This window comes from Ambystoma mexicanum, chromosome 3q, assembly GCF_040938575.1.
Source record: "Ambystoma mexicanum isolate Mex_15411 chromosome 3q, UKY_AmexF1_1, whole genome shotgun sequence".
NCBI lineage: Eukaryota > Metazoa > Chordata > Amphibia > Caudata > Ambystomatidae > Ambystoma > Ambystoma mexicanum.
The window spans coordinates 352,663,527-352,683,391 of record NC_090926.1 but is presented as its reverse complement, the minus strand read 5'-3'; the positions used below and the strand labels follow the sequence as shown (position 1 = coordinate 352,683,391).

The 19,865-nt window shown below is 47.0% G+C and overlaps 1 protein-coding gene across 4 annotated transcripts in view; it reads right to left on the bottom strand.

The window, feature by feature from the left end:
* LONRF1 (LON peptidase N-terminal domain and ring finger 1) overlaps nucleotides 1–19,865 on the bottom strand; it is a 272,719-nt gene that overhangs the window by 168,752 nt on the left and 84,102 nt on the right. For 3 of the 4 annotated variants that reach the window (XM_069653982.1, XM_069653984.1, XM_069653985.1), the window contains exons 3-5: nucleotides 12,015–12,137; nucleotides 6,969–7,124; nucleotides 6,356–6,524 (exon numbers count right to left, since the gene is read on the bottom strand). In XM_069653982.1, the coding sequence (XP_069510083.1) occupies nucleotides 6,356–6,524; nucleotides 6,969–7,124; nucleotides 12,015–12,137 (448 nt within the window). The remainder of the gene's footprint in view (nucleotides 1–6,355; nucleotides 6,525–6,968; nucleotides 7,125–12,014; nucleotides 12,138–19,865) is intronic. The other variant, XM_069653983.1, reaches the window with a different exon arrangement.

The following is a 19,865-nucleotide window of genomic DNA, read 5'->3' as shown; positions in this document are numbered from 1 at the left end:
GCTGTGTGAGAAACCTGGCAGCAGAATACAGTTTGCCTTGAGGGACACTAGCCTCCAGGGACTTAACTGTCTTTCTAGATGCCCATCAGTATTTGAATACCTGATGAGTACTCATTTGAAGACTCAAAGTTGGGTAAACCAGGATGGAGAGAAAAATAAAATAATTCTTAGTGTCTCATGTCTGCCTCGTGTCAGAGGGATAAGATGGAACCTTTGACCTTGCACAGTCCGTCTTCGAGAACGACTGCACTCAAGCAACTCTGCATCTAGGTGCATTGCATTATTAATAGATGTCATACTGCTTGGCACTAATAATTGCCAGAGGATTGTGTGGGTTCAAACTCTAATGATTATCAGATTAGGATAGCGTGCAGGGTCTGATTGGGACATAAAATCGGCCAAGGCACCAATGAAAAAGTGGCCGAAAATCGCATATTACAATTTGTTCCTATTCAGAACAGACTTTTATTACCACAGGGGGGATTTTGGTCAAATATGTTGCAAATAAAGCTTTTAAAAGCATATTTGCAGAGTAACATTGGTTAAAACGAATGTACTAACTTTAAAAAGTGGCCCTTTCAGGCCAAAGAAACTGGCCCATACTAGAATCACGGGCGGGAACTTCGGGCATTGTCCCATTGGCCAGTCTGAGCGTGGCAGCCAGAATGCAGGGTTTGCTATCCAAATGTGGAAGCCCTTGGCAAGTGTTGTGAAGGCATCATGAATGAGACACAGATAACCCACTGGAAGATTGGGCTACACACGTTTATTACAATAAAGAAGGTTGAGAAAAGTCCTAACTTGCCCTATGCCAAGGTGGGAGTTCTCTACCTAGATAAAGTTAAGGATAGTCAGAGTCGGAAGTGTTCAAATAAAAGTTCTGAGCTTCGTCCAGCTCTTGGTCAAAAGGTTTCCCTTCCCCAAGGTTCAAAGAGTTCACAGTACTATCAAATTCCCAAGAAGACCGTTACATGTTTTAATGTTAGCAAATAATGGGCGTTGTTTAACGGCTCGTCTGTATGGGTCTTGGATATATAGAATCCTTGTAATAGCAGTGAAACAGATATTGAAAGTGTGGAAAACCAGGAAGAAACCGTAAGTTAAGGATTGGATTAATGATATACTGATATTATCTGATTTTGAACTGGTCATGTTTCAGAGAAAGGGTAAGGAGGAAGCTTATTGGCTCTTGTGGAAGCCTTTTAATGATTTGTAGGGTAATGGAACATTAGAATGAATAACTCATTAATCTAAGTGGTCAGATAATCACAAAGGTGGGGCATAGTATTTGATGTTGTCGGTTTTTGTCTAAAAGTTTGGAAATATGGACAATGCTTTTGTAGTTGAAATCATGTTATTAAGAAGAGTTATTGTTGTCCAAATAAGTATGTTTTTAATTGTTTTATTAATACATTTTGGGGCACGATTGACATTTAATAGTTGTATAAGCTAAGAAACAGTTTTTTAATTGTATGTTTGCTTTGTACTGTAATATCTTGCATATGCTTGTTTGAAAATGACAAATCAAGATGTTAAAATAGTTCACAGAACAACAAGGGATTCCCTTGCCCAAGTTTTCATATCTTTCAACAGTTCCAACACAACAATTCCTTGGGATCCTTCCCAGCTCTTCGGTCTTTGTTATCCGTCTTGGTTATCCTTCACCAATTTCATAGAGTTCAAATGCCTTACTTTCAAATCACACAAGGTTTCCCTTTAGAATCAATAACAAGGTTCTTTGTGGTGGTTTAAGTGGCTTTTCATAAAGGGGTGTACTCGGACTACTAAGTGCAGTTGTCGGGCCAAACAGTCCACCAATTACAGGTCACGCAAACGACACCTTACCTGCTCCTTCTTCATATGCACATTGCCACTGTTTTATCTATACAGTTATACCAGGCTTTTTCTCATTACACATCCTTATAATGCTTTACCGTTGCTTGTTTTCCCACCATTAGCATTTTCACATACTCTCGGGGGGGGGGGGGGGGGGGGGGGGGTGTGTGTGTGTGTGTGTGTGTGTGTGTGTGTGTGTGTGTGTGTGTGTGTGTGTGTGTGTGTGTGTGTGTGTGTGTGTGTGTGTGTGTGTGTGTGTGTGTGTGTGTGTGTGTGTATGTATATATATATATATATATATATATATATATATATATATATTCTGCTGGGTCATGTATAAGACTGAAGTGACTATAGCTCAATGAGCCAATGAATATACTAGATTTATTACAGTGTGCTAAAACCTAGAGTACAAGGAACGCCTTGCAATTGAGAGCTAGGGAGGGAGCAACACAGATCTGAAAGAACCTCTTTAGATACCACAGATGGATGCAGGGGTCAAAGCTTAATCGCTGGAATCAGACAAGTTCAGGTGGTGACAATCACACAATTCTTTTTTCAAGGAAATATGCTAAAGCTCATTTAGGGACTTCACAAGCACTTCCAAATCATCCACTGATTATGAAATTTACTGAAGCTCAGGCAGCCGAATGAATTTGTAACGGGGATAAATTATCAAAACCCTTTTTTGAAATGCACTATGAAATCCAGTAATAAAATGCATTTTCTGGATGTAACAATCTGGGTTGATATAGAGAACCAGGGTTTAAAAGTGAAACCATATAACAAAACCACAGATGGGACCACCACCTACTTTTTTCTAGCTGTCACCCTAAACATTTAAAATAAAATCTTCCAGTAGGACAGATTACACACCTGAATAGGAATAGCACAACAAAAGATGGCTTTCTGAAAGAGGCCGACATCTTGAGCAAAAAGCTAGCACTAAGGGGCTACCCGAGAAAACCAATACACAGGGCTTCCAAAAGGGCAAACAATAATAACAGAGATGCTTTGCTGGACTATACACCAAGAGGCAACCTGGAGGAGACAATATTGATTTTTTAACTAGGTCATGAATATTGAGCACATTGTGCTGGGGAGGGCTTTTAAGGGATGAAAGTGCAGCTTGACTGCTGAACTATATACCCGATATCAAGAGGTACTTCTTTGAGCTCTAATTGTGCCGGTGTTAGTGTGGGTTGACATATTCCCATCAGTGTTTAAATTAGAGTTGCAGTCTGGTGTACAGTATTTACACACCATTTGTGAAGGGAAGTGAATGCCTTCCGAGTGTCACAATAGAGGGTAAATAAAAAATCTGTGACTTTGCAACTCTGTCAGAAGCAACTTAACCTGACTAATTTAAAATATGCATCCGTTTCTTCTGTAGGATGTTTTTACCATTTGAGAGTTTTTATCGTAATCCACATTAGCAAATAAAACTGTTGGTTCAAGTGTTTGCATATACCATCGTTCCCCTGAGGAAGTCCCAACATTTTGTGGCAATGAATATTACGGGATATCTGATAATATCTACCCATTTAGTGTCCAGTATATTTAGCGGAGTGGCAAGAGGTGTTCTAATCAATTGTGTACTATTGTTACGGCTCATGTGGTGATGCAAATTATTGTCACTTTGGGTGTTGCACGCGTTACATATCCTTACAGAATTGCATGAAAAGGTCTCTTTTGTTATGTGTTCAATTTATTAGGGGTGACTTTATCTTCTATTCCCCTAGTGTCTGTCTCCGCTGTTAAAACTTAAACTGAAACCATCCATCACCTAGTAGTGGTCACTGGCCCAGCAGCACATAATTTGGGATTTTTGATAGGATCCCCAATTTCTCGGTTTTAGCACAGAGGCCAAACCTAATATACTAAACTCACTCTTGAATCGACCACTCCACCCAGGGCCACCCTAATGAAGTCTGCGAGAAAAGCCAGCATAGTGCTCTGGCTGAAGAGAGATTTCATTTTTTCTAATCCACACATGTGCTGGAATGCATGAACTTTGTCTTGCGGTCCTGCCCTACTTAACGAATTTAGGCAGCAGATAAACCTTCATATGGGATAACACATTATTTGTGTTCCTATATAGCGCTTCATGCCAGACCCCTCCTGCTTCTAAATGCTGTAAAAACCAGGGTTATCAGTCGATTACATAGTACTCAATTTATCCACGTTGGAAGGATGAAGGGCTGAGTTACCCCTGCACAGGATCTGAAATTGTGAAGTGCCGCCAGGCCCCTTAACGGAGGCGTGCACTTCATGCATGAGCTATCCACGCAAGATTGCTCAGGGAACTAAGCACTCTGTTGATAGGTGTGCACAAATTCACGTCACACATTTTCATTGCTCAGGTTACTAAACACAGTAACAAACAAATGGGTAATAAAACCTGTTATTTAGTGCACAACAAGAAACCAAAAACAACTTTAGGAAGAGTTATATAAGAACAACAAACACTCACAGAAACAGCCCAAATCTGCAGGCCTGATTGTTCTCATTACTATATACCTCAAGTTGCTTTCTTTCAACTGAGCTGTATTACGTCCACTCCTTCGCCACTGGAGTCTTCCCTTCCCCCCTGAAGCACTCCCTTGTGCATCCTCTTCTTAAACCCTCTGCCGACCCGTCTTGCCAGGTTAACTATGGCCCAATCTCCATCACTCCATTCCTGGGCAAACTCCTGGGAAAGCTAGCCATCTCCCAGCTCAATCTTCACACTGAATCTGTTGGTTGTCTCCATGATCATCAATCTGGCTTCAGAGCTGCCAGAAGCACGGAAACTGGTCTCCTGAACATCTGTGAAGACCTGCTCTCCAACCTTGACTCCAACACCTCCTGTGTCCTCATCTTACTTGATCTCTCTTCTGCCTTTGACATGGTCAACCATGTCATCTTGTTCAATCGTCTCTGTGATAACCTGGGCATCACCGGTCAGACCCTTCAATGGCCGACTTCTTTCCTCTCTGATCAACCCTCCCAGGTTCAACTTGGGTCCTCCCTCTCCTCTATCTCTACCTGTACCTCTGGTGTTCCCCAGGGGTCTAACCTCTCTCCCTGGCTGTTTAACCAATACCTGGCACTTCTTGCCCACTGCATTGCCGCACTCTGCCCCAACTTCCAGTGCTATGCGGATGACACTGCTCATTTTTAGGCTTCCCTTAGCCACCTCTTTTCCCTCTCCCATCTCTGACTGTCTGTCCAACATCCAGGAGTGGTGTGTTGCCAATGATCTCTGCCTTAATGCCAGTAAGACTGAGATTCTCCTCATCGGCACACCCGCTCCCTCCTTTTCTGTCACTCTCTGGCCGGCCTCTCTTGGCCCTCTTCCTGCGTCCACCTGTGAGGGTAAAAACCTCAGGGTCATCTTCGACTCCACACTCTCCTTCTCTCCTCACATCTCTGACGTCTCTAAGAAGTCACACTACCAGCTGCACCTCCTCAGAAGTATTCTTCCTTTCCTCTCCTTCCCCCAGAAGCTCACTGTCTCCAGAGCTCTGGTTCTCTCTAGGCTGGACTATTGCAACAGCCTCTTTCTAAATCTGCCTGCTTCTACTCTCTGCCCTCTGCAACTTATTCAGAACAGGACTGCGAGACTTGTCCTTGGCCTCAAGCCCAGGGATCGTATCCCTCCAGGACTGAAATCTCTGCACTGGTTCCCAGTGGCTGGGATGATTAAGTTCAAAACCCTCTGCACCATCCACAAGGCCTTCTGGGGCCTGGGGCCTCAATACCTTCCTAAATATCTTCCTTCTCAAGCTCTTCGCTCATCCACCTCCAACTCCCTCAGGGTCAGTTGCTTCTCCAAGCAACGAGTTGGTGGTAGATCCCTCTCTTCGTCTGGGGTCTCCCTCTAGAACAGCCTCACTGTTACTTTAGGAGAATCATCTCCGGTTCCGGAAGTACCTCAAAACCTTTCTCTTTGCTTCTGCTTTTTCTCCTCCTCTTCCCTGCTGAAATCCTGGCTGAAACTGCACTGGTTACCTGGCCACCCTCTGGTCTCGGGCCCAGGTCCCCTCCCCCGCCAGTCGCACACCTGCAATGCCTTCCTGGCAACCCCCGCATTTAGGGACTGTCTGTATCCCTACAGTCCCACCACCAGCACTTGACCCCGGATGTCTGCACTTACCCTTGCACTTGCCACCAGCTGGCCGTACTTTTACTTATTGTTATTTATTCTATTATCCCTTGTACTGCACTTTCCCCTTCCCATGCACTTGCGCAAACTGAAAGACACCTGGCCTAGTAGGATCGCTGTCTGCATTCCCTCTGTTCCCCCTCCCTTGCCTCATCGCTCCTTGAAACACTTGTGTATAGGGCAGGCGCGTTATAAATGCCATATCATATCATGTGTGCACCCTTGCACAATTATGGGCTGATAAACAAATTCAGTATGTGAACACCTTAGTCCTAAACAACCCTTAACTAAAAACGCTAGTCTAAGTGGGGTGCATGGATGCAGGTGTACAAAATTTTAATTTGTTTTGGTGTCATGATCATCACTACTAACCTTCAGTCTTAAAATGCTTACTTAATCTCTCCTCTGCAGAATCTTCCACAAGCTGTGGCGCTTTGCGTTTTGTGGTATCCCGGGTCATAGTGCCCTGTAGAGGCGGATCCAACTGGCAGGCTACGTGAAGAGAACCAACATCACCTCCGGCCAACTCTCTGGACTCACACTGCAGAACGTTAAAAGATTTCGATACATACAGATATCAGTTAGCTAGGTTTACTTGAGCAACAGATAAAATTAACAAATTATATTGCACACTCAATTTACCCACACACTCACTCCGACATACCAGTTGAATAAAAAAGGCACTGCAAACGTACCCACACTGGTTAGTCCTTTGCTGTCAAATACCACACCTATGGCCCACTATCATAATGGAAGTAACATTTTCATTGGCAGTGAACACAAAGAACGGCGGTATTCCAACTGCACGCAGTGACTGTGATGCAAACTCAATGCACCAAAACATTCAGGAAATATTACACTCACGATTACAGCCAACAATTCAAACAAAGAAACCTTGGCAACTCGGTTGCACGCACATGCACAGCAATACATGAAGAGACCTATTACAAGTTACAACCAGCAGCACGCAACCAACTTTCTTTACCTGGCTGCCCGGATTCCTAGCCTCTTCCAGAGAAGTGGCTACCAGTGGCTCGATGATCAATTCTGTTCCTGGGCTGGCCTCGCTCAGATACTGAGTGAGCACCGGGAGCAGGTCAGCAACAGCATCCGGTAGCAGAGACATATCTGGCCCAAGAAGCTGAAAGCCAGGGAAGTGGAGATCAGGGTAAAAAAAATATATATATATCTGAACAATTTGGAAACTGACACAGGCAAATTTAACATTTGTGTAACACGGGATAGCTCTGCTGTAAACACCTTGATCTGCCAGAACAAAAACTGTGTGCAACCTGAAATATGGACAGCACGGTTGGCTAATGTGACAAAAATCGCAATTGCCCCAGCTCTTCCCAATATCCAGCTTTCTCTAGAAGTCCTCATTGTCGGCGTCCTCCGTTGAGAAAGGGCATCGCAAATCTGTACATGGATTGGGCACAGGGCCAGAACCCCTGCTTCTTCTGCGATGTCCGATTGCAGCCACAGTCCAATCGCACATGAGGGGACAAGCTCACAAAAGCTTTGCAGATCCTCCCAATCTCACCCACATCCAAACTAACCTGCCTCTCTTGCAAACCCAATTCTTATTAATACACACTCTGAAATCCACCACTGCCAACCTTATCGCTTAACGCCAACTGCAGCCATTTTTATCAGAAGCCTGCCGTTCGCTCTCCCTCACCCCCACATCCGACCTCCTCATCCCATTTGGGCACAATATCTAACATGTTACAGCATGGGCAAGTTACGAGGAGGCATAGCAGTTAATGTACATATCAGATTGGAGCTGTACCATAGTGTGCCAAACAGCCATGAACGCACTAGAGCTTGTGAGCCGTCACCTTCCAATACTGCATATACAGACCGCCCCATGTTCATCTAATCTACAGCCCACCTCTCAGGTTTGGGTAATTCCTCAATGATATTTCCAAACATAACAACTCCCTCAGCGACTACAATCTGCAAGGGACCCAAGACACTAAATACACCAGGGATGCTCTCCTCTACCTCATGGGTTCACTGGTCATAAAAAACAAACAACAAAAAAATAAAAACACATACTGAACCCCACCCACATTAGAAGAAACATATGCAACCTCATCTTCTCAGCATCCTGCAGATGCAATGTCTTAACCCTTTCCCTTTTGTCTAAACAGACCATACTGCCATCCCCAGCCTCCCAATACATAGCTTCCCGTCCAACGAGGTAAAAGGCACCATGTCCTCTGGTCGCTCCTTTTAGGACGTCCCCTTGGAAATGCCACACACACCATCAACCATACCGGAACTGGTTGACAAATGCCTCTTGAAACTATTTTGCATCAGCTTTAAACCCTCTACCTCCTGGTACAAGCAACTAATCAACAAGCCCTCCGGTCACTTGAAAAATACTTTTGTAAAACACAGAATGAAGACCTCCTCGCCCTTGAGCACTCACAATGTGTGCCAGTCATCCTAAAAGCCGAAACCGAATATTGCCCATCAACTATCTCGGCAGCCACAGACAGAGTGAAGCTCTCTTCACAGCACTCCACTGCTCAAACCCACTGCGCCACCCGATAAACCCATAGTCCAAAGAAACGTGCAAACATTTTCATCCGAAGTGGTCCATCAAACGTACCTCAGATGTTACTCAACAAAAAAGATAGCATTCCGTTGCTGCATAGCTAGCTCTGCACTATATAAAACCCAAATAATACATATATCCAAAGAATTCATTGCTCTCCGATGTCTCAGACTAAGATCAGCCAGACATCAAGGCAAACAATGGTGCAAGGACCATTGGGAAAATAGGGCTTTAGCCTCCCCACCCCCGACATTTTTGGTAATGTTGACTTGACCTGGTTCATGTACATGGTCATCAGCAGCCAGGACCAGACACAGACAGTAAACTGTGCTTGGGACAGCACCGTTAAAGGCCCAGCAATTACGGATACAAAAAGCAACTGTACAGAAATCGTGTTGGAATGTTAGCACCGCACTTCCAAGCACTCCCCTGACATTCAAGGGTAGGTAGACTGGAACTAGAGACGGTGTCGCAACAGCCGTTCAATGTCTGGTTTCAGACTTGAAGGAGACTGCTTTTAACACGGACGCATCACCAGAACAGTCTCATTAGAATGTGTATATAGGTTAGATGCGCCCACAAAAGTCAGTTTGCCCCTGTCTCTGTCTCTGAAGTTAGCCCCTCGGCCAACATTTCAAGGGTTAGCCCCCCTCCCCCACTTGCCCCGAAAGGTTAGTCTAGTTGTACTTGTACTGCTGAAGGCAACCTTACAGAAAGTGGATCTAGAACACACCTGAACAGAGCTTGCTTTTCCTCTAATGCAAGCATAGCTCAGCATCTATCTGCCAGCAGAACAGGTTATCAGACGCCACAGCCCTGGCACCCGGTCAACTTGCCTATGAGGCAAAGAAAGTACACATGCTTTTTGGCAGACACACCTAGAGTACTATGGCCAACGAAGCCCAGGATCTGGCAGTGCTGAGTGTGCAGCAGACATCGAACAAACAGAAAAAGGAAAGTGAAATCACCCTGGAGAGTAGCAGGCAGCAGACAAGCGAGATGGACATCCGCGCATCGGCAATGGCTGCCTATCACGGGCAGGAAATGCCAGATGACGAGAACTGGGAAACTTTGCACACAGGACAAGGGGTGGGGAAGTATAGGAAAGAGAATTGAGTACAAGCAGGACAGGAGAACAGCGACTGAGGGCCCTATTCTCATTCAGGTGTTAAGTACCGAAAAGGACATTAAAAGGCTTAACGACCTTTTTGGTACTTAAGACCTATTCTGAATGTGGCGCATTCCTCTGAAGTCAAAAGGAATGCGCCACTTTCAGAATACATGTGGCGGTTGCTGGGATGGGTTGGAAACCAACCTAGCAACCGCCACATTCGTAAACTGGCTTTTTGGAAGCCTATTCTTGTGGCACTCCGCCACTTTACCGCCACTTTAATATGTGCGGTAAACTAGCGCACATATAAGGTAAACTGTAGGAGTGAAACAAGAAGCCTTGTTTGGTGTAAATGAAAGTGTTCATATACACCCAAGTGTTGTATATGGCCACTTTCATGTACACCAAAGTAAGCAGGTTCAACGTATACAACAGACGTGTGTATATGAACACTTTTATTTAAACCAAAGCGAGCAGCTTCAACATTACATCCTACAACATTGAAGCTGCTCGCTTTAAATGAAAGTGTTCACATACACCATGTGTATATGAACACTTTCCTATAGACCAAAGTAAGCCGCTTCAACATCCTGCAATGTTGAAGCTGCTCCCTTTGGTGTATAGGAACGTGTTCATCTGTGTTCTCCGCAGCATTTTCGTAAAATAAGGAATATGTCGTTATTTTACAAAAAATGCTGCAGAGATTGGATTGCACCCGTTAGAACAAAAAAAAAAAAAAAGGCGCAATCCTCACAGATCACGGTCGTGCTCTACGAGGAGGCCCAGGCCCACTTGAGAATAGCAGTGGAGCCTGGGCGTCCTCTTTTGGTGCAGCGAATCATGCCGTTTAGCACCTTCACTGCGCCAAATTGAGAATAGGGCCCCGACAAGGGAAAGAACAAGAATGCGAGATTGGCTGAGGGACAGAGGGACACCTACAATGTGGCAGGCGATGTCGGAAATGCATGGGCCAGATAAAAAAAACGCACTTGGCCTCTACCGTAAAGGTGCCCTGCCCATTGTTCAAGGGTGGTGCACAAATCTAAATGATGCTGATGAGCTGCTTCACCCCCACGCCCTGCCCCGCTCTTAGTAGCTTATTGCCAAGTAGAAATGATCAACACTAGTGTACGATAGGCTCCCAGCACCCGCTTCACTGGGATGGGCCTTCAAAGGGTTGGTCATCAATAAATGTTAAAAGGAAAACATAAAATAGGAGATGGTGATTACGAGAGGGCAGGGAAGCATTTATTTCCTGGTTTGAGGGATAGAAATGCAAGAAGGACAGGGGTTCAAACACGCCTGCCTCAGTTCAGAACGAAGACACTGCACAGCCAGGTCTCAATGTGACCCCTTTATGGTTAATGCATCTACTGGCACCTGATGCAAACAGATGCTAAGGGGCAGCTTACCTATTGCGCGCATTTTACAGCATAGCAAATTCATGAATCAGGATGGACTTCTCAAAGGTTTGAAAATCCCCACTCCATTGCCTAGATTGCACAACTGTGCAAGTGTGCATGCGGGATGGAGAGGGACGAGGGCCTGTACGCATGCATGCAAGTGGTGCACACCAAGAGGCCATTTGCGAATTGGGTGCAACATTTCCATGTAGTGGGCTACCGGAGAAAATGTAAATATGGGACAGAGCAGTTGCAACGGGACCCAAGGGGTGGGGCACAGAACAACAATGTGCATCTAGGACAAAGCAGAAAGGAAATGAAACCCCCTGGAGAGTATAGGAGTAGGACACGTGAGGTGGAGGAAGGACAATTACAGACACGTTTGAATGATTTCACTGCCCCATTGCATAAGTCTTTCCGGTGCCCATTCCTCAAGTGCGACGTGACTGGGGAAAATCCGAAAAGTGCCAGTGGAACCAAATTCCCATGAGGGGCAGTGGCGTGATCATGCAATGACTAGCTCCTGGGTGACACCAGAGAGCACAGCCAGGGGACCTGGAACCCATGAGACTGGGGGAGGGAGAGCGAGCACATACACATGGGGTAACGTGGCCGGGGAACCAAGACATGGGGGATTCAGGTGGAATACTTTAAATTGGAATAGGGCAGGCGAAGTTAAATATAAAGGATAGGAGAAAGTTATTGAGATGAGGCACAACAAGACATGCAAGTAAGGTAGGGAGAAAAAAATGGGGGCGGCAGAATATCAGTACACCACAGGGATGTTGCTCATACAAGTCCATGATGAGGCTCTACAACTCAGACCAGTCGATGGTGGCCCAGCACAGGGCGTTTCTGTATGCCCTCATCTAGAACAAGAGCCCCACTGGATGGATTGGTTCTCAACAGACCCGTTCATTCTCTGCTCTGGTGCTTCCGAGTGAAGGTTACCTTCTCAATAGCTTTCTGGGCTCCACAGAAGTTGGGGTTGAGCGTCAGACAGCGATGGAGGTGGCGCAGAGCTTCCATCTTTTCCCCCATCAGAGCCAGGACCTCTCCTTTCCTGTAGAAACCCTGGAAAACACAAGTTGTTGGGCGGTGTGACAATGGGTAGTAAAAACAACCAAACGGCCAAATGCCTGGCCTGATCAAGCAAGGCCAGTCTTGCACACACGGAAACGTTTCCCTAGTGCATAATAAAAAACCAATAATGAAAAATACATTTAATCATGACTTCTTTTGTATAAAAATATGAATAAAGATTTCTGACAAACATTTTCTACAAACAAAACTCATAATCAAGAAGAAAGCGGGGGGCGTGGCCAGCATGCGAACGGAGAGGACGCAAGTCCACCGGAGCTCCTGCAGCCGCCACAAATATCCTGATTCCGTGGACGTGCATCGACACGAAACACAGCCAGCAACTGCTAAAGGCATCCTCCACTGCGGCAAAGCGCCTGCGAAAAGAACCGGGACCCAGAACGGCCACAATCCGAGGCAAAAGTGCGCTCCCTGGTGCGAACATTCCCCACAAGATGGCCGCCGCCTAGGACCCGCGTATTCAACCACCCGCCCAACGAAACAGTCCAAAGGAAGAAGTAGCCGAATATCCTGAGCGGGGTGTATACCGGTCCTGTTGGGCTGCAGAGCTGGGAGGGGAGAGCGCACCCCGCCTGCACACATCGGCGCAGTGCGAGACCCGAGGGAGTGCCTGCGGTGGCCCCGGGAGACGCAACATACTGAAACCGGGGGGGGCTGTGCAGACTGGCACCCCCCCGCTCCGACAGTGGCACAGATCACTGGTGCCGGAAGAGCCTAAAGGAAGGCCTGCGGAGGCCCTGTACACCGCAACTAAGGAGACTGTACCGAGACTGTACGAGTCAATGGCCCCCGCTCCGACGATGGCACACAACACTGGTGCCAGGAGGGCGGCGTGCCGATAGTGAGGAGCCATATCACGGGGACCATGTGGAGATCCCCCCACCTCCTGTGCTACTACACGAGCCAACTGGAAATGCGGGCATGATTGGAGGTGCGTGCAGGATAACGAGGAAGGGGCACTCCTAGACGCCACATTGTGTGTGTTGGTGTAGTGGCGGACCCGCTACGGAGCGGAATAATACAGAGAAACAGCAGCAGCCGGCCACGGTGGCCTTGGGCTCTCGATCGGCACCCGCAACAGACACTAAGGAGCCAAGCTTCCCAAGAGGGGCGTCTGCATTACTAACAAACTGTTAAAGCCTGGCGGGTGAGAGGGGGCACTTCTGGGCCTCTGACATATGCCTACACACTCGCACAGTATCCACGTCTGGGTGCCCGCCTGCTCCTAGACACTGAAGCCTGCAGCAAGGCAAAGGGGGAGAATTGGGAACCCTCCAACTGCCTGGCAAGAACCGCGACACTCCGGCCACGGCCCAACCCCCCCCTACAGACAGCAGCGGACAACCCCACGCAATAGCAACACCGAAAATGAGCACTTGCTGCCCCTGCTAGACTCAAGATTGCACTTGGACAGCAGTAACTTGGGGGCAACGCGCACACGTAGGAGTCTGGGTGAAAAGCAGAAAGGGCAAAACCCTGCACACCTCAACCTGAACCGACACTGCACCAGACAGAAGACAAAACTGGACGTGGAGCACTGGCGTCCGGCTGTATATGTCGTAGCAGCATTATTAGATAATAACGCCATAACGTCGACACAGTGGCAGACCCCTCTCCCCTACTGGAAGATGGGCAAAGATAAATCGAAAAAGGCAACAACACAAAGCAAGATGGACCAATTTGCAGTTGCGAGCACCCAGGCATCGACGGACCCCACACCACAAGGGGCCTCCCCCGGCGATGCGGACGCCCTCTGTCTGAGAGATGTGATGTCAGCCATCGCCAATTCCCGCTCCTCAATGGAGATGAAAATGGACAGCATAGCGGCGGACGTCTCCTTCCTCCGCCACGACTTACAAAAACTTACGGCCCGCACTGGGGAGGCAGAGCAGCGCATCTCCGGAACCGAGGATAAATCAGAGGCAACAACCAACAGCTCTCACAAGCACTGCAACGCCTGAAGACACTGGAAACCCGAGTGGATGAGGGAGAAGGTAGATCGCGCCGTAACAATGTGCGCATTCTTGGACTCCCGGAGGGAGAAGAGGGACCCAGCATGGAGCTGTTCTTGGAACAATGTCTGGTTGACATCTTTGCGCCCCACTCCTTCTCCAAGCAGGCCCACACCAGGAGCACCACCAAGAACAGTAATATCTAAATTACTTAACTATCGAGACAGGGATGCCCTGCTCCAAATGGCACGTTCCAAAGGGTCAATTACCCATAATGGCTCCCGGATCGTTTTCTTTCCGGACTACACACGGGAAGTGCAGTGGTCGAGACAGTCCTTTGAACTGCTAAAGAGGCAATTGTCACACATGAACGTGAAATACGGGCTGTTATTCCCAGCCATGCTTAAAATCTACCACAGAGGAACAACAGTTCACTTCACCGATTCAAAAGAAGCCTTGACATGGGTGAAAATACACATTGACGGGGACTGGACAGCAAGACCAACGGACCGAGGCGGGAGACCCCAGCCTAAACCGGCCCGCGCACCCAATGGAAGGCGACCAGTAGCCCCGGAATCAGAAATCCTGGAGCGAGCAGCAGACCCTACCGAGTGAATGTGAGCAACCCAGCCGGCGGACAACGCAAATGAGGAGCGAAAGGTCAGAACCAACCAACACCGCAGGTAAAGTGAAAGGGCCACGGAATTACTAGAAAAGCGGTAAGTGCTACAAAGTCAGAGAACCCTATCTTACTTCTTCCCCCCGCTTTGTTTTGTTAGAACGAAGGAACCACTGAGTGTGGCACTCTTAACTGTTTCGTTCACCACAGCTGGTGTTCGAAACGCATCAGCATAAGTTAAAAGTTATAATATATGTAAGCCATATAGTTAACAGCCTCTACTTTTTGTTCGGGCGACAGATGCTCCGGGTTGGGTGGATTGTAGGTTGGGGGGTGCAACAGGGTTTTGTTAATTTTGTTAATAAAGGGTCAGATAGGCATGGAGCTCCACAAGAACGGAGGAGATCAGGACACAGTGATACTACAGAACACAGCATGGGCAGTGGCAACATCCCAGATAATGAATTCCCCTACCTCCTTACAGCCACACAACAGATGGGCACGGAAATTGGAAAACATGAGCTACTCTACAAAATATACCCACACATGTGATACACCAGCTCTAGATCACATTGGTCCCACAAAATAATATCATTAGAACCCTTAGATTCATGACATGGAATTTCAATGGACTGGGTAGCTGTATTAAAAGACGGCTGGTAACGCAATTTCTAAATAGACACAAACCAGATGTAGCCTTCCTGACTGAAACACACCTTGCGGGCACAGTATGTAACCTTTTCAGACGCACAAACTATCGAACAGCAATACACGCTGGATTTACCATGGGCTCACGTGGGGTACTCATACTAATCCACAAGGCACTCCCTCTTCATTTGTCTACCATCACCCAAGACACGAATGGCAGATATGTATGTATAACGGGAACACTATGGGAACAAACAATCACGATGCTAGCAACCTATGCCCGCCCGGCCCTGTTAGCCCCACTTCTCACAGACATTTCACCCCCGATTACTAACGACACAGCAGACATCACTATCATAGGAGGCGACTTCAACGAAGTCATGGACGTAGAGATGGATCGCACACACCTGCGCGGCAGGAATCCCAACACCCGCCCCAAACTGGCCACCTTCACCGATGCCCTGGGACTGCGGGACGCCTGGCGAGACCTACACCCAATGACACAGAATACTCCTTTTATTCAGGAGCACATGCCTCGCTCTCAAGAATAGATTACTTTTTTATTCCAGTGGTAGAGGCACACAAGATACAGAAAGTATCCCTGCTCCCCAGAGGGATCTCGGATCACTCCCCCATGGTGTTAGAGCTTTGTACCTCCAGGCCCAGGCCCCCCCCCCAGATGGCGGCTTAACTACTACCTGGGTTTCCCAGAGCTAGAGGAACGTATCCAAACTGCCACGAAGACATACTTTGAAATAAACACAGGGACAGTCGACAATCCGGGAACACTATGGGAAGCATATGAGAGTGTTGAGGGGCGAAATCCTTTCCTAGACCTCTGCTCATAAAAAGGAACACCTCTCCATGATGCATGAAGCCGAAAGGGAGGTGCAGAATGCAGAGGAAGCCCACCTTACACGAGACCAACCAGAAACACAACGTGCCCTGATGCTCCCACAAAAGCGCCTCCAAAACGTAGCCTTAGAAAACGCTAAACAAGCGCACAGGGCGATGCGAGCCATGGTGTACGACACCGGAGACAAGGCCAGCAAAATGCTAGCCTGGTTAGAATGAAGAGACGAGGGGCACAGACAAGTCAGACAACTCCACCCAAGGGACTCTGACCCCCTGGTGATGGATCGAGAAATAGCAGAGGGCTTTGCTGCGTACTATGCAGACTTATACAGGGTACCTGACTCCCCCACTGATATCTCTATCCTAGAAGGGATTACTCTCCCCACCCTAAACGTTAATGATCAAGACCTTCTTGAAAAAGAGGTCACAGAGGAAGAGGTAGTAGCAGCCATATCAGGTCTTCAATCAGGGAAAACACTGGGACCAAATGGCCTCCCCGTGGAACTGTGGAAGAAGATAGGCGTAGGAGAGTTAGTCCCGTATATGCTGCGCATGTTCCAAAATGCCCGAGACCATGGCCTCCTACCACCCGACCTAAGAGAAGCCACCATAGTGATAATACCCAAATCCGGCAAAACCCGTGACCAATGCACCTCCTACAGGCCCATCTCCCTCATAAACAGTGAAGCTAAGGTTCTGGCGAAAGTGCTAGCTGGCCGCTTACAACAGGTCATTCTGTCCCTCATCCATCAGGATCAGTGTGGCTTTATGCCACAGAGGTCAACCCGCATGAATATATACAGACTCCATTCAGTCCTGGAAAGAGCCGATGACCTCTGGGGCCCTAAAACACTATTGGCCGTCGATTTTGAGAAGGCATTCGACTCAGTCCACTGGGAAGCAATCTGGGAGATAATGCAGCGCATGGGCTTTGGTCCCCAATTCATGAGATGGGTCAGACTCCTCTACAGTCTCCCAACAGCAGTGACGAGGGTGAACGGATGGCATTGTGACTCCTTTGCATTAGGAAAGGGAACAAGGCAGGGCTGCCTCCCATCGGCCATGATTTTTCCATAGCTATTGAACCCTTTATGATACTGCTGCGGGACACCGAAGCCTGGAGTGGTTTCCGCTGGGCGGACAACTGGGAGGACAAGGTCTCACTCTATGCGGATGACCTCTTAATATACCTCAAAGACCCGATCAACTCCTGCCCCGTTGTAACACAACTGCTAGAGAGGTATGGGGCATTCAGTGGTCTACGAGTCAATTGGACCAAGTCCATACTCTTCCCAATGGGAGAACCAAACAAAACAATACCAACAAACTGTCCATACCATATAGAACTAAAACAATTCCGGTACCTTGGCATACAAATTACGAAAGACCTTAAAAACTACACAGCTATAAACCTGCACCTGATCACGGCACGGTTCACTGAGGACGTGCAACACTGGACCTCCCTACCACTCACCCTTCTTGGCAAAGCAGGCCTCTTCAAGATGATGGCTCTACCGCGCTTTTTATATATACTGCAGAACGCTCCACTACATATTACAAGCCGCGAATTCCACAAAATTGATTGCATCCTCCGGAAGCTATTATGGGCGAGGGCCACCCACGAATTGCACTCGCAATACTCCAAAGGTCGATTTGGGAAGGAGGCATTGGCCTTCCCAGGCTACAAACACATTATTGGGCCAGCCAAATGGCAGTCGTGAATGACTGGTTACACGGAGACACATCACTACCACATATCAGAGCAATTGACATGGGCGACCCTGCAAAAACCCCTATGGACCACCTATATCGGAAGCTGACCCATGTGGCTCCCCAATCCATGGTATCGCACATGACGAGAATACGGGCAGAAACACATGGGATGGGAGGATAAACTAACACCTATACAGCCGTTATGGAATAACAGGAATCTATCAGAAGTAAACGAAACTGCCCAGATGGCCTAATTGGACGATGGAGGGGATAACACAAATTGAGCATGTGATACAAGAGGGCAACGTGGTCCAATTTGAGGTGTTAGCAACCCGCTTCACTCTTCCCCACCACGGAGCGATATCACTACACTCAACTAAGTCATGCTATGCAGATTCACCTCCATGCGGTGAATAATATGCCTGAATATACCCCTATGGAACGCAACCTAATTCCGCCAAAAAAAAAAAAAAAAAAAAAAAAAAAAAAAAAAAATCGAACATAAAGTCACCTCAGTGATGTATAGCGCCATCACCTCTTTCGCCACACCCGAACTGGCGAGCCTGAAAGCAAAATGGGAGCGGGACGTGGGAATAATACAGCCTGAAGAGTGGACAGTTGCTCTGATGTACCCGCGCGAGATAGCCATCTCATCCAGACTTAGACTTATTCAACTTAAAATCCTCCATAGAATATATTACCCAATAGTGGCTCTCTTCCGCTGGGTTAGGGCACCAGACCCACACTGCCTGCGCTGCAAACACGAAGAGGGCACCTTCATTCATATACTCTGGGAATGCGACACAGATTCAACAATGCTGGGGAGCATGCTGTGACAAATTGTCTAGAACCTTGGGTAAAACAGTTCCCAGGGAACCAAAGTTATTACTGCTGGGGGTGGGAGCGAGATTGAACTATCACAATATAAAAGCTATTTCTGTCAACCGCCACAGCAGTGAGTAAGCGCAACTATGTGGATCAGAAACACCACCCAGCCCCGAACAATGGGCCACTGATATCGATATAATTGCTGCAATGGAGCGCAGAGTATACACCACAAGAGGTTGCCCAGAAAAGGCAAACAAAATCTGGCAAAAATGGGAAGACTGCCGCTAGCCCGCCCTGCACCTGCCCATTCAGCCCGTGCTGTGGAAGCACAATGACTGTATAAAAGAACACTGTGACAATGTACAATAATGTTGCCTATCTTTGCTGTTGTGACCCCTTTGTCTAATGCGTTTTTTTCATCGATTGGTGGATGTTAAAGGATGGGAGCAGAGACCCAGCCGGGCAATCCCCCTAAGAAGTTGTAATGTTTATTTTTAAATGTGCAAAATCAATAAAAAATATTTGATTTAAAAAAATTAAAAAAAAAGAAGAAGAAAGCATAGTCTTCATTTCAAAATGTTCGCCAGTTGTTGATTGAATAACATGTCAAAACATATACATAGGTCTCCTAAGATAACAATTCTGTATTATATCAGAGCAATTTTACATCAACAAAGATTGTTTTTTCATTAATGCTCCCATATCCACTAGGCGTTTTGGGACCCCAAACCCCTTCGTCAGGTGGGAATGTTATCCTTTGCAAAAAATCTAATAAATTAGAAAGAGGTTGTATTCAAATTAAAGATCCATACTCCATTCCAACCAGAATATTTCTTGTGATTTTAGCACTAACCTGTCTGCTCTTCCACTACCGGAATAATGACCAAATGGAGAGCTGCAAAAAAGCATATATGCAATCTTGTATGATCACAATTTCTACCACCATGTACACCAGAATCAAAATACCAGTTCCACAAACAAACAACTATTCCGCCAACTGACCTTTCTCCTCTCTGGTCCCTTCCAAATAGCGAGTGCTGAAAACAAAAACACCCAAACATTCAGATGTGCCAACTTACTTCATGC